The sequence below is a fragment of the Phyllostomus discolor genome, chromosome 6 (assembly GCF_004126475.2).
Source record: "Phyllostomus discolor isolate MPI-MPIP mPhyDis1 chromosome 6, mPhyDis1.pri.v3, whole genome shotgun sequence".
NCBI classification, from domain to species: domain Eukaryota; kingdom Metazoa; phylum Chordata; class Mammalia; order Chiroptera; family Phyllostomidae; genus Phyllostomus; species Phyllostomus discolor.
In genome coordinates this window covers 131,405,596-131,418,646 of record NC_040908.2, presented here as the reverse complement: position 1 = coordinate 131,418,646, position 13,051 = coordinate 131,405,596, and the positions used below count along the sequence as shown (strand labels likewise).

The following is a 13,051-nucleotide window of genomic DNA, read 5'->3' as shown; positions in this document are numbered from 1 at the left end:
GGATTATGGTAAAAAGAAAACAATGTTCTAAAAAGTCCTTGTTTATTTGTTTGTTTGTTTGATGAGATGCAACTCAGGTCAGAGCCCTTGGGTAAATGTCAGTTTTCTCATTGCCCTGGGCCTGGGAGAGGGTGGGGATAGTTGTAGGGGACTTGTTTCCACCTGACAGAGCAACGAAAAAAAATGGTGTTTTCCTTTTTCTTTTCTTTTGTAGAGGTGGGATGAACTTATGAAAAGAATGTGCTTTGTTGGACCTACGTAGATCAGGGTTCAAAGTGCCATTTTCTCACTTCACAGCCGGTGACCAGTCACATCAAAGTACATTTTTGAGCCCAGCTCCCACCGGAGAGTACTGCAGACCTTGCTGGGCACTCTGAAGATGAGAGGCGACCCTTGGAATGCCGCTTGCCGGATCCCCCCCGCCCCCCCCCGCCCCCCCCCGGGAAGGCCCTTTGCACAGGTCTGGCTCTTAGCAGGAGCAGAATGGCACGCGGCCCCTCAGGTCCCTGCTGCTGTCCTGGTTGAAAGGCACGGCTCTAATTCCACACGGACAGACAGGCTACACAGGAGCGGCGAGTGCTGCGCGGCCGTCTCACTTGAGACGGGGCTCAGGAGCGCAGAGTTTTGTTTTTCAAAGATTAAAAGAAGCAGACACCCAACAGCACCGCTGCCTATCACCCACCTTCCTTCAACACAAACGTTTAGAGCAGTCTGCAAACCCCTACTCCTCCCGAGGAGCCCTTGAGTGGCGGCTTGCTGCCCTCTGCCGTCCACCCGGAGAACTCCCCGGGCGCCTTTGGCCTCGCTGGCGGCCTTAAAATACCGAGGAGCTTGGGTGCTCAGGACTGCCCAACCATTTCAAAAGGTGCACCCCGGGAGGGGCGTTAATACCAGGGTCGGCTACGTAATCTGAAGGGTCCAGTGAAAAATGCAGAGTACCTTGCTAGAAAATTTATTTAGAGTTTCAAGACAGTGACAACAGTAACATTAAGACCAAGCAATGGGTACTATATAGGGCAGGATTCTGTGCAGCTGCGGGTGTGGCACCATGCCCAGGAAGCTGGTCTTTTCTCATCACTGCCTGCTCCTGACACTAGACTTCTGGATCTATGACATAGTCTCAATAATTCCCCAAGGAGCTGAAATTAGTAGAACACGTTCCAAGAAAAAAAAAAAGCATACCTTGTCCTAGCCTTGGGAACCAATTCAGACTTAGGAGTTAGAGACTCAAATATCACTTCTTTTACAGAAGAGGCGGTACTGAAAGACAGAGCCTACGTATAACTAAAGAGTGTGCTAAAATACACTTTCAAAGTCCACAAGGAGAGATCAGCCCCAATGACAATGTGGACGGACTGCTATCACCCGCTCACCGGGAACTCAGTGCACTCCCACGGGGAGAAGGAAGGGACAGAGCAAGGTGCGAGGAGTATTGGGGGAGGGGGATCCCTTTCTGTGGAACCCAGAGCAGTAAAGAGAATGTGTATTAGTCAGGCGCTAACTGGGAAAACAGCACTCAAGCGTTTACTACAAAGGGCATTTGATGCAGGGAATTGGTTTCGCAGGTGGTGAAGGTGCTGAGAAGCTAAAGCCCAAGGTGAACAGGAAGAGGAAGTCACCCCCACTTTCAGGAGCGGAGGGGTGAGGCGGTGTTCCAGATCACTGGTAGAAGCTGGAACCCGTGTGGGCCCCTCCCAGAAGAGCTGGAGCCAAGGAGGAGACAGAGCTACTGCTCTTCCTGAAATGGAAAGAGATGGGAGAGCTGTGCTCCGGCTCCTCCCTACGTCCCGCCCTCAGCCCCCTCCCAGTACCCTCCACTGGCCACACGCAGCTGATTCCAGCAGCAGACACAGGCGTCTGGAGCAGACAGACAACAGGGGTCCATTCCCCTGCATTTCGGAGGAGGAGGAAACCAAGTAGTGGGGGGGCGGGGGGGGGGCGGGTAGGCAGGGACCCGCTCAGAACCAGAGCTGGCCCTCGATGGGTAAAAACCTCAGATGGCCAACTGCCTGGCGGCTGAAAGCGAAATTCTGCCCCGTGACATGAAAGGTCTTTCACAGGCCAGACCACTGTATGAACCATACTCCCTGCTGTTCCCTTTTTCTTGTTCTGTCAGGTCACTTCCCAGTTCTGAGCCCTTTGTCTTGCTCCCCATTCCTCGAGTGTCCTTTGCCCACATCATCCTCTCCTGCCTTCCCTTTTCTCCTCACTTCCCCTCCACCCTGCCGCCTCCTCTTCACTCCATGCTTCTGCCCCTTTTTCTTCCCTTCCCCCCACTTTCTTTGTTGCCTATTAATGTACATCAGTTGTTACTGTTTTCCAATAAGCGGAAACTATGAAATATTAAAGCATTGTAACCAATGACTTCCACCCCACCTCCACAGGTAGGAAGCCCCAATTCCAGATGTAACTCATTAAAACCAGTGCTACCTTTATCAAGCCACTAGATGTCAGACTGATTTCACAGCAGAATTGGGAAGCCCATAGAAGAATTTAAAACCTCAAACGAATGAGCACCTTAATATTTGCCCCTAAAACATAGTCAGACTTCTGTTTGCAGTAATGACTGAGTGAGATTTTACTGGGTAGACATAACAAAAATGGAGGCACAGCAGGGGGTGGACAGAAGCAAGTAGATTTTGGTGGGAAGTTATAGAAAGTGAGCCCCCATTTCTGCTGCTTTCAGCCAGGGGCCAGGTGCGGGCTGTGCTGTGCGAGCCGGTGGTCGTGCTGGGGGAAAAGCTGTAGTTTGGCCCATGAAAATAGAACACTGAGTCCAGAGCAACTACAGCTGCAAAGGGAGGAGAGGGAGTCCTGGAAGGGAGAGAGCCAGAGAAGGGATCCCCAAATTCTATCTGCTCATCCCTCAGGCCGACCGCTAGACCACTCCACAGAGAAGAGATGCCCCCGCACCTCAGCTAAAGAGCAGAGGCCCTGAGATTGGAGCCCCCACCAGACACAGAGTGTGTAGTTTAATCAAGGAAAATGCCTGCTAAAAATGAAATAACTTGTTCAAGAAAAATATCAAAATTGACCGCCTCTGCAATGAACATTAATACTATATACAACCTAAAATTCCCTAACAGGCAGAGAATCAGAATGGAACCTATTCTCACATGAAAAGATGTTATGCTAAGTAAAATTCTAGAAAAGGCAAAACATCACAGGCACAGAAAGCAGATCTGAGCTTGCAAGCAGTTGAGAGGCGGGGGTGAACTGCAAAGGGGTGCGGGCAACTTTGGGGGTGATGAGTACGTTCTGCATTGCGACTGTGGTGGCATACAACTATCGACACACACAGTCGCTCAATCTTAACAAATGATGCGTTAAAATGAGTGAATTTTAATTTATATAAACTACACTTCAATAAAGTTGGAGAAAAAGTGAAAAAAATCACAGGCTCCTTCTCAAGACTGTGAGATATTGGTACATACTTCAAGTGTTCTTTGTAATCAATCATATTAGGGTCGACTATATAAATGAGTCCATTTATTTTTTTACCCCTACTGTTACCGGACTGGACGAATGGGGCCATAATGTTCTCGTGCAAGCAGCTGTACTGGTTTACAGCATGCACAAAAGCTCCTTGGCCCCACATCTTTACCCACACTTGGTATCATGAGATTTAAAATCTCTAAATCTGCTGAGCAAATGTCATTGTGATTTTGAACTTACCTTTCCCTGATCAGTAATGAAGCTGAGTATGTTTTCATATGTTTATTGGCCATGTGGATTTCTTTTTTTTTTTCAGGGTGGGGGGTACTGCCCTACATCTGGCACATCACGAGAAGGCAGGGTTCTTTGGCAATGGTTTCCTTATTCAGCAGGTGTGGGTTAAGGGAGATAGTGACTACTGAGTAGGAAGGTGCCTTCCATAGAATAAGGACTCAGCAAAACGCTTCACAGCCCTCTTCCCTCTGCCCTAAGCGGCTCACTGGCAACGGCATGCCTCTCAAACAGTGGCTCCTTGGAAATGTAACTCTTTGAAGGAGCTGGAATGTTACTTCTCTGTGCCCACTCCCACCAGTGCCTCTTGGGATGTGAGGCAGGCATCCCCTCAACATTTCAAAGAACGGGGAGAAGCAAGACCCAAGGTCTAGTGCAAACCGATGGATCCCAGGGAGCATTTGGTCCCGTTGTCAAAAGCCCAAGGTCATCACTGTTTATGAAAGTTGTCCCCTCTCCAGTCCAAATTTCTCCCCAGCCGTGAGATGCATCCAGAGATTGACATGAGCCAAAGCGCAGGGGCCAGGAGTCCAGGCTGAACTGTCAGGGTGACTATTTAAGGCTCCCCCGCTCACCTGTCACGACTCTGGATGATCTATCCTTTCAGAGCTCAGTGTGGGGGCAATAATGTCACTGCCATTGGGACTATTCTGGGAATCAAAGGGAACACCGTACGCACTCCACACCAATACACTTGGCCCAGTGCCCAGCATGCTGTGAAAACCCAGTGAATCCAGGGTTTTGTTAGACACGTGTGCTGCACACCTGAATGACAAATCCCACGGCGATGCTGAGGACAGGGGAAGAGGTTACAGCACAACATGCACCCCTGCTGCTGAGAATGCAGGCCAGAGCCACGGCGTATTTGCCTCGGTCCCCCATTGTCTGCTCTACTCCCGGGCCCTGGCGTGTGCCCAGCAAGTGGGGCTAACAATCACAAATGCTCAGGGGCTGAGCTGGTGTGCCTTTTGGTCCTCCAAGGCCCTACTGTGGTACCATGAACATGGAGCGTGGCTTCTCAGGGTGGCCTGGGATCCACAGATTAGCTGTTCTGCAAAACCTGTCGATTTCAATGAAGCACTGAAAGGAGAGAGAGAAAAGAGAGAGAGAGACGGGCAGGCAGACAGACTGACTTGTGGATGCTCTTGAGAGACCCGGCTCCAGTAACACCTAACGTTCCAACTGCGGAGCTTGGTGGACACTGTCGAAAGAATTGTGGCTCTGGTCTCCTCTACTCTGTCCTTCATAGAAGCCCCCCCAGCGCAGACAGCGTATTTCATTTTCAACAACACACACTTTTGCGAGATAAAAAAGGTGACCCACACTTTCATTTTCTTTATTTTTCATTGATACCGTATGAATACAAAGTTTCTAGAAAGCTACAAAATGTCTACCACTTTATCAAGAAGGCATCAAAATGTGTCACTTTGCAAAGACATGAAAACACCTGCAGGAACTGACACAAAAATAGCATTTTTAGAGTGATGAAATAATTGCACTTAACTGTCATGGATATTAAAGTTATCACACATATGTACCGCAAAAGCTAGAATACATTTTTTTTTACAAAGCACTTTATAAAAAAATTCTCTGCACACAAACCCTATAATTTTCATATAACTATCATACTAAAGATAAATTCACTTTAAAGCCAACACTTAGAACATTTTTAAACAAAAAGGTACCAGTACCTAAACACAGACGTTAACAAATACAAGAATACTGTACTGCCAAGAGGGTTAACCAAATGCCTTGAGTTTCTGCAAACAGGTTAAGAAAACATGTGTGAGAATTTGCCCCCCGCCCCCCAATCTCTCCAGTCTACCCACCCGGAACCTTATGACTGAAGGCGGGTTCCACAGCCCACTCCCAGCAGCAGTACAATATCAAAGGAACCACCGAGTGGATGGAGCACGTACGTCACAAGCCCATTTTATACAAGTGACATGAAGACACAGACTGTGAGAATCCCATTAAGTCATTTAGAATGTGAACAAACACACGTGGCAAAAACCGATTTACATAACATTTAAGCATATTAAAGGATTAAAGGCTATTCAGGTTTTTTTTCAATGTTACAAAAAAATTTTTTTGTTGTTTTTCAGGCACGTACTGTTTTTGTTTTTTTTTCTTTCTTTATCTGCAGTCATGAGCCTATTGAAAAAAGGCCTACAGAAGTGAATCAAGGAGGTAACAGGGAGATTTTTTTTTAAAGAAGTGCAGTTAATATCTAATTTACACAGTGAAACTAATCACAGAAAATGACTGATGCGGAAAAATCAAAGAAAATCAGAGACTGGTTTCCAATTGATTTACACCTAGATTCTGTCAGCTTCTCTTAAAGAAAGGGGGAAGGAGAAATGATCTCATGATGGAAGCCAGACAAGAGAGAGTCACCCTGACAGGTGGAATCTGCTGGAATCTGACCCCTTTGACGGATGAGCAAGGGGGGAACATCAGTGCCGTCCCAAACACCAAAACATGGCGTGGCATGTGACTGACCGAATGCAAATTCAGAGAATAAAACAGGTTACGGCTTAAGAAGCAGGACAATAAATACAAATATTTCATCTTATTGAATGGTGCATGACTTCAGTGAAACTATCTTTTGCGATGCAATAAATTTTAAACACAAAACCTTCATTCTTAACGGTCTAAGCAACGAGTCTCTGAAAGGAAACTGTTGCAAACAAAGCCCAGCAACAGCTGACAAGGGCAGCGGAAACACGCACTGGATGCATTTCTTCCAAGTTGTGGTAAAGTGCACAGACTGGGAGGGGCTGAATCCAAGCAGCTAACTACAGGTTGTGTGGAGTAATTTCCTTTTCATTTGCTTTTTTTTTCTTGTAGAAATTCTTATAAATACTCACAACTTGGTGTTGATAGAAAGCACTCCTGAAATTTCAGAGCCCAGAGAGGGTATTTGTAAAGACACCAGGTAGAGACAGATGGGAACATATGTGTTAAGAGTTCAGAGGCTAAGCTTTCAAAGGTGTCTGATGTCATTTTTAAGTCTATACGGGTAAAGAAAAATCTTTTTTCCTTGGCTTGTTTGGCTGGTGTTTTTTGCCTTCTTGTCCTCCTCATTGCTTTTCCTTACCTCTATCTGCTTTCCCAATTTACACAAGGTTTTGATAAAAGCCAACAAGGACTTGACAGAACTGCCCCCTTGAGGGCTGGAACATTCTTGGAAAAAGCCGAATCGTGAATGGTGCTCTTTGGAAGTTTCTCACAGCACAGTCATCTGAGACACTCAGAGTCCACACTCCGCCCTAAGAACACTTCAACTGTCATGACCCTAACTCATTTTTGTTCTGCACTGTCATCTCAGCTCAAGGCTTCCAACTTCCAACACGGTGTCACTGCATGAACCAGGTACGTGCGCACGGTCATCCGACCGGGAAAGAAAGCCTCCGCAGAGACGGAGCTCGGACGTCAGGAGGAGGGTTGATCTGTCCACCGGCCAAGAGTTTGCTGTTTGCAGGGGTGCAGGGCCGGGTGACAAACGGAGACGACGCGCTGGGTCGCCGGCACACACAAACACAACAGTTCCTGGGGGCGCTCCGGCTGCAGTGTGCTCCTGGCGAGCGGTGGCGGGGACTCACCGCAGGCGGGGTCCACCTGGTGCGCTCACGCGCAGAGGCCAGTGGTTGGTGACTCATCCCGGTGAACCAAAGGCATTACGGTGATCTCAAAATATTTTTGGTCTCTCTACAAATTATCGTTATTATGGCAGCACTTTTCTAAGCTGGAATCTCAAACCAAAGGCACTTTCATGCTAGAGTGCAGAAGAGTCACAAATAGCTAAGTATTTGGTCGTGAATTTAAAAGGCAACATTGAAAGTACAACTTGCTTTTCATAGTCAACTATGAAGATGCAAAACCTTTCGTTTGGTATATGCATTTGAGAGTCTGGTCAAAGAGCTGACTTACGTTTGGTTTCAGATTTTGGACCAAGCAGTCAGCTTCTTGTAGAACTGGAGAAAAAATGGGCTTCCTAAACAAAATGCAAACAATTTTTGCTTGTTCTGTGTTAAATCTGGGGCCAATCAGTACATGGGCACTGAGAACGGGTGTCAGAGAAGGCTGGCGGCATGACTAAGGTATCACTAAGGCACTGCTTACTGGGACGCTTTGGCAGCTCTAAATTTAAAACTTCCTAGAAAAGTAACAGTAGTAGGAGAAATGCTTCCAGCTTACAAAAGGGCTCACAGTTCCGAGGCAGCCTTGTGCACTGCACACCCTACATGCGACATCTCGAAGATTTAAGGCTTTTCAGAAATGTGCAGGGCTCTGCCACAGCGACAGCGACAGAAAGAAATGAGCCATGCAGACGTAGCCCCTTCACGTCACAGGTGCGAACACCAACAAACAAAACTAGATCTAGCCTTTTGAGGACAAGTGTAGTGTACCAGAGCATAGACAAAATCATACAAATCATATGTACCTGGTTCGTAAAACTGACTGTAGTCTCATGATTTAAATAATTTAGTGCTATACACAAAGAAAAACAGACTGCTAAAGCCTCTGCAGTATTGAAACCTAGAGACTTAGGTTTTAAAGTCACTCAGAGAACTGTAACACCAAGTGTTTGGAATGGGGCCTGTTTTTTGGCTGGTCTGAGCGTGGAACTTGGCTGCCGGGATACCTGGCTATTAGAACTTTGACTCAGAGCCTGTGGCAGGTGAACCGTCTGTCCTCAGAGGAAGCAAAAAGGCTCATCAGTTTTCACACCTGCTTGCAGATGCCTCCTACAGTTCCGGTCAGGCAAGGCTCGCCAGTTGTCCATCTCCCTCTCTTCTGAGCGGACGCTGCCCACGCATCTGCAGGGCCGGTCGGCACGGGCACCAGAGAGGAGCCACCTCTACCAGAGGGGCCGAGGGTTAAATGGCAGGAGTGCTCGAGCCTCACCCTTATTCTGTCACTAACCTAGCTGGGTGGCTTCCGGCCAGTCCTCTCTCCTCCAAGCCTCAGCTTTATCACTTCCACAGTGAAGGAGAGGAGACTGTGCTCTCTTTTAGCTCGATAAAGAAAAGATCCTATCAGCCCTCTTCTGGGACTGGTCCCTCTCTCCTCTATCCCTAAAGGTGAAAAGACGTTCCAGAGGTTTCCATAAATATAAACAGCACTGAGGGAAAGGCAGAAAAGTAGAAGACCAGAGGAAATTTACTGAAACGATTAAAGGTTTGATAATGAGACCCATGAGCTTATGAGGAATAATGAAAATAAGCTGTACCCAGTAAACTAGGGATTGAAGGTCAGAATAGAAATGCTTGTTAACTAGGAGGGAGCCGATCACAGGGACAGTGGTGACCAGCGGTTCCCAGCTTCCCCTGGCACGAGTGAAAAGATAACGGTGGCAAGAGAGATTCGATCGTGGAGGAAAAGTTCTGAAATGGGAAGAAACGTGGACACGTCACCTGTGTGATGTCACCTGATGACTGACACAAGCAGAGATACTATCTTGGCGTGAAATGGAAGGAAAAAGAAACTCTCAAACGAGGCATTTGTGAGCTGTGTGACCTAGGGCAGGGCTCCTCCGCTGGGGGAGATTTTGTGCCTCAGGGACATCTGGTAACGTCTGAAGACGTTTGGGGGTGTGACAGCTGAGGGGAGAGTACCACTGGTGTCCAGTGAGCAGAGGCCAGGGATGCTGACAAACCTCCTGTAACGAATGCACAGGACAGTCCCCACAACAAAGAATTCGCTGGTATAAAATGTCAACAGTGTCGAGGCAGACACGGGTCTCAGGCAGTTTGGGCACTCTGAAATTCTAGGACATGTTGTGGAAGAAGTCCTGATTTTATCATAGGTCTCTTGCTAAGGTGGGAAAGAATGCCAACAGACCAGAACCGAGTTTTTCAGCTACTCCCTGTGTAGGGAGTGAAAAATTGACCTCCCGATTCTCCTGTGAAAGCACGTGATGTCCCTGAATCATACCTGGTAGTGGCGAGTCACCAGGAGATACAACACCTGGGGGTGAGCAGTGAGGACAGAGCTTTGGAAAGTCTTCTTTATGGTGTCTAAAGCTTTACAGACAAAGGGGGAAGACTCTGCCATACAGGGTGAAAGGCCACAGGCAGACATGGAGTAGATGTTAAACAAATGCCACCCGGGTCTAATCCGGAGAGATGGAGAGAGGGCCCAGAGTTGGGTGATTGGACCAGTGGACAAGATGAGGAAATACCTGTTTTGGAGAAAATTTGAGAAGAACAAGACAAGAAGTAACTTTAAAAAGATCTTAGAGCAAAAGATGTAAGCAAAAAGATTTAAGAGCAAAAAGCTATCCTCAGAATAGTTCAAATAAACCCCCCCACACTCAACTACAGAAGGGTCCAGAGAAGACACTGGCGGTGAGGCATCAGGGCCCAGCCCGACTCTGGGAGTCAGCAGACCAGCGCACGCCCTTCTCTGTCGCCCACAGAACTACCCTCACTCTCCAGCGGGTCTTCTTGGGTCTCAGTCTATTTGTGCTGTGACAGGTACATCCCAAGGGCTCTCCTGGCAGCACAGCAGAGCCCCGTTCCTGGGTGGGAGAGTGACCCAGACACCTCTCCCCCTGAAGTTCTGGGATGGCCTGGCTTTGAGCCACATACATCATTTGCATGCCTCCAGTTCTAGGGTCCTGCTCCTGAAAGAGTGGAGGGTCCCTTGAGGAAAGATGCAAGAGACGGGAGCAAAAGCAACATCCCCAAGACGGGTGACCAACAGAAGAAGCTTAAGTGCTTGGGCTAAAGACCAGATGGAAGAGCAGGCAACTGGGGCAACCCTTTGAGGGCCCACTTGGACTCAGGGAACAAAAGGTAGTTTCTTGATGGAGGTAAATGGGCACCTTCCTTCTGATTTCCGTAAGGAATATCCACTCCAAAAGGGGGACATTTTGCCCCTTCTCCTCTGGCCTTCCAGAGACCAGGGGTATGAGTTTGGAAGGGGCCAGGATTGGTCTGGTGTTCTGCTTGCCGCGAGCCCATCACCCCTTTGGGCTCAGGACCTCCAGATGCAAACCAGTGTGCAGGCTGGGCCGGAGCAGGCAGAGACAGGAGAGGGGGTGTCTAAGTTACCTGGATGTGACTGAAGGAGGATTTTATTTTCTAGTTTGGTGGAAAAGTCTTGATATGTCACATCTTATACGACTTGTTTCACATTCTATTGGGTTAACACGTTCCCAACAATGATAAAAATGCCGCTTTCTTCAGGGAAGTTGGGCATTGGGGGAAGTGTCCTTGAGGGTATTTCCCAATGAAGCTCTATGGCAGGGACCTAGGACCTGTTACGTGGCTACGTGAAACCAGGTCTGCCTGGCCCACACTTTGGAACATTTGGGTTGGAACGCTGAATCTCTCCTGGGAAGGGAACCTCCCAAGTGAGCCTGTTTGAAAGGTCAGAGATAGAGAGCTGGGCCTCTTAAACCTCAGTCCAACAAGTACTGCGACTTACTGAGAGGTGACAAGAAAGTGGATGTCCTTAGAGAATATATCTAGATCTACAGAAACAGACTGAAATATACACAGATATCAGCACCTAGCAAACTTAGTGACACTAACTAGGTGTGCCATAAATACGTGTTAAGCAACTACGTGTGTGTGTATGTTTACACACACGAGTAGTTATAGCAGGTTAATATGCATACTGGATCACCAGAAATAAACAATTTATCTGCAGGCTGGTGAGGATGCTGGCCGGTTTCTGGGGAGCAGAGGTGCTAAGACTGATGAGCCTTTCACTTGTCCGGTTGATGAAATTTTCTCCCAGCCACAGGACTTTCTGTACTTTGCAGCTCACAGTGCAGCATTCATGCCAATTTCAATTGTCTGTTATTAAATTTCAGTGGTTCAAATATTTACTCATCTTAATAAAAAAATTTGGTTGTCCATATAAAATATAACTGCACACATAAGACTATAAACATTGTAAGTTTAGATTTTCAGTATTTATCTACTTATTGCAAAAAAAAGCCATCCTTTCTTTTTCATTAAATAATCAATTATCACATTAGTACAATACACTTTTATATTTTTAAATATACTATATATGTTAAGGATAAGGGGTGAAGTTTTCTTCCTTTGTAATACCTGTTCAAGAGTTTAATGGATTAGGAGATTAGTTTTAACCTTGTGAAAAAAGTACAAATTTGTCTCATTAGGATATTTCTACCAAGGATTTCTTAAGGCTATATTTTAACATTTGGTTTCAAAAAGAAAGAAAAGTTTCATTTAAAAAATAATTTAGTGAATTACATTCTTTCATAACTTCCACCCTAATTAGTTACAAAGATAAGTCTAAAGATTCTTAGTTTTGTGTACTAATTTACATTTATATTTAAAGATTAATTTTACTTGTATCTTAAAACAAGATTTTATGTTGGAAAAAAAAGAAGAACTAAATACATTTGTATAAAGGCTGTAAATGTCCCAGGGCAAATGCTCTGTCTGAGTATTTTCTACCACAATTAGGAACAGGCCTCTGCAGACAGAGACGTGGGTTGTCCAGGCGCACCTTCCCCGGGGAACGGCGGGCTGCGGGTCTGAGGAACATAGAGCAACGACTCGGTTTCTCTTTTTACAACTGTACCAGAACTTCACAGCTATGACGATAGTATGAACACATGAAAAAATGACTTCACTCAAACAGGGTTTAGAAAAGTCGGGTGGCCTCAGGGCCAGGGCACCACCCCTGCGCGGTGAGGGTTACAGTCAGTCGTTTGATAATGGAGAGTGTGTGTGTGCGCACAGGTGTGTGTTTGTGTGTGTGTATATACAGGTATCTCTCTATATAAATAACCACGTTCAGTCCTTTACAAGCCTGTAAATATGATGTTGTGCTCCATGTTCACTATTTGAAACTTCAAATACGCAGGCCATGCAGAGGAGAGTTTCTTGTGTATCCCTGTTTGTTACCACCTGTTAAAAAAAGTACATATACACATATATGAAAATGAAACGCCACGTGGATGAGAACATAGTCCGTCTCTGCCTTGATGACTCTGATTTACCTGGAGGGGAAGAGACTACAGTGGAAGAACTGGATTACTGGAAATCTGTCCCACCTTACTCAGCCCCGTCCACCAGTGCTAGCACGGATTCAGGATATTATGGATTCAGGATATTATGGGTGGGACTTAAAGCCTGTCTGAGTTACCTGAGTCAGAAAGACCTTGTTGAAAGGGCCTCACCCATAACCTGAGTCCCAGGAGAGACCAGGAGAATTAGCGTGGGGTTTTTTTTTGGTGGGGGAGGGAAAGCTGATTTCTCTTTAACAAAGACAATTTCGTACAATTTTGTCCCATGAGGCAGTCATTTACCCTGGTAATCGTCTCCTATCTCAC

At 46.6% G+C, this 13,051-nt stretch overlaps 1 protein-coding gene across 8 annotated transcripts in view; it reads right to left on the bottom strand.

The window, feature by feature from the left end:
- Positions 1–5,076: 5,076 nt before the first annotated feature.
- Positions 5,077–13,051, bottom strand: part of TEAD1 (TEA domain transcription factor 1) — a 247,566-nt gene continuing 239,591 nt past the window's right edge. For all 8 annotated transcript variants that reach the window (XM_036029046.1, XM_036029048.1, XM_036029050.1 and 5 more), the window contains one exon: positions 5,077–12,626. In XM_036029046.1, coding sequence (XP_035884939.1) covers positions 12,513–12,626 — 114 coding nt within the window. In that variant the 3' untranslated portion in view covers positions 5,077–12,512. The remainder of the gene's footprint in view (positions 12,627–13,051) is intronic.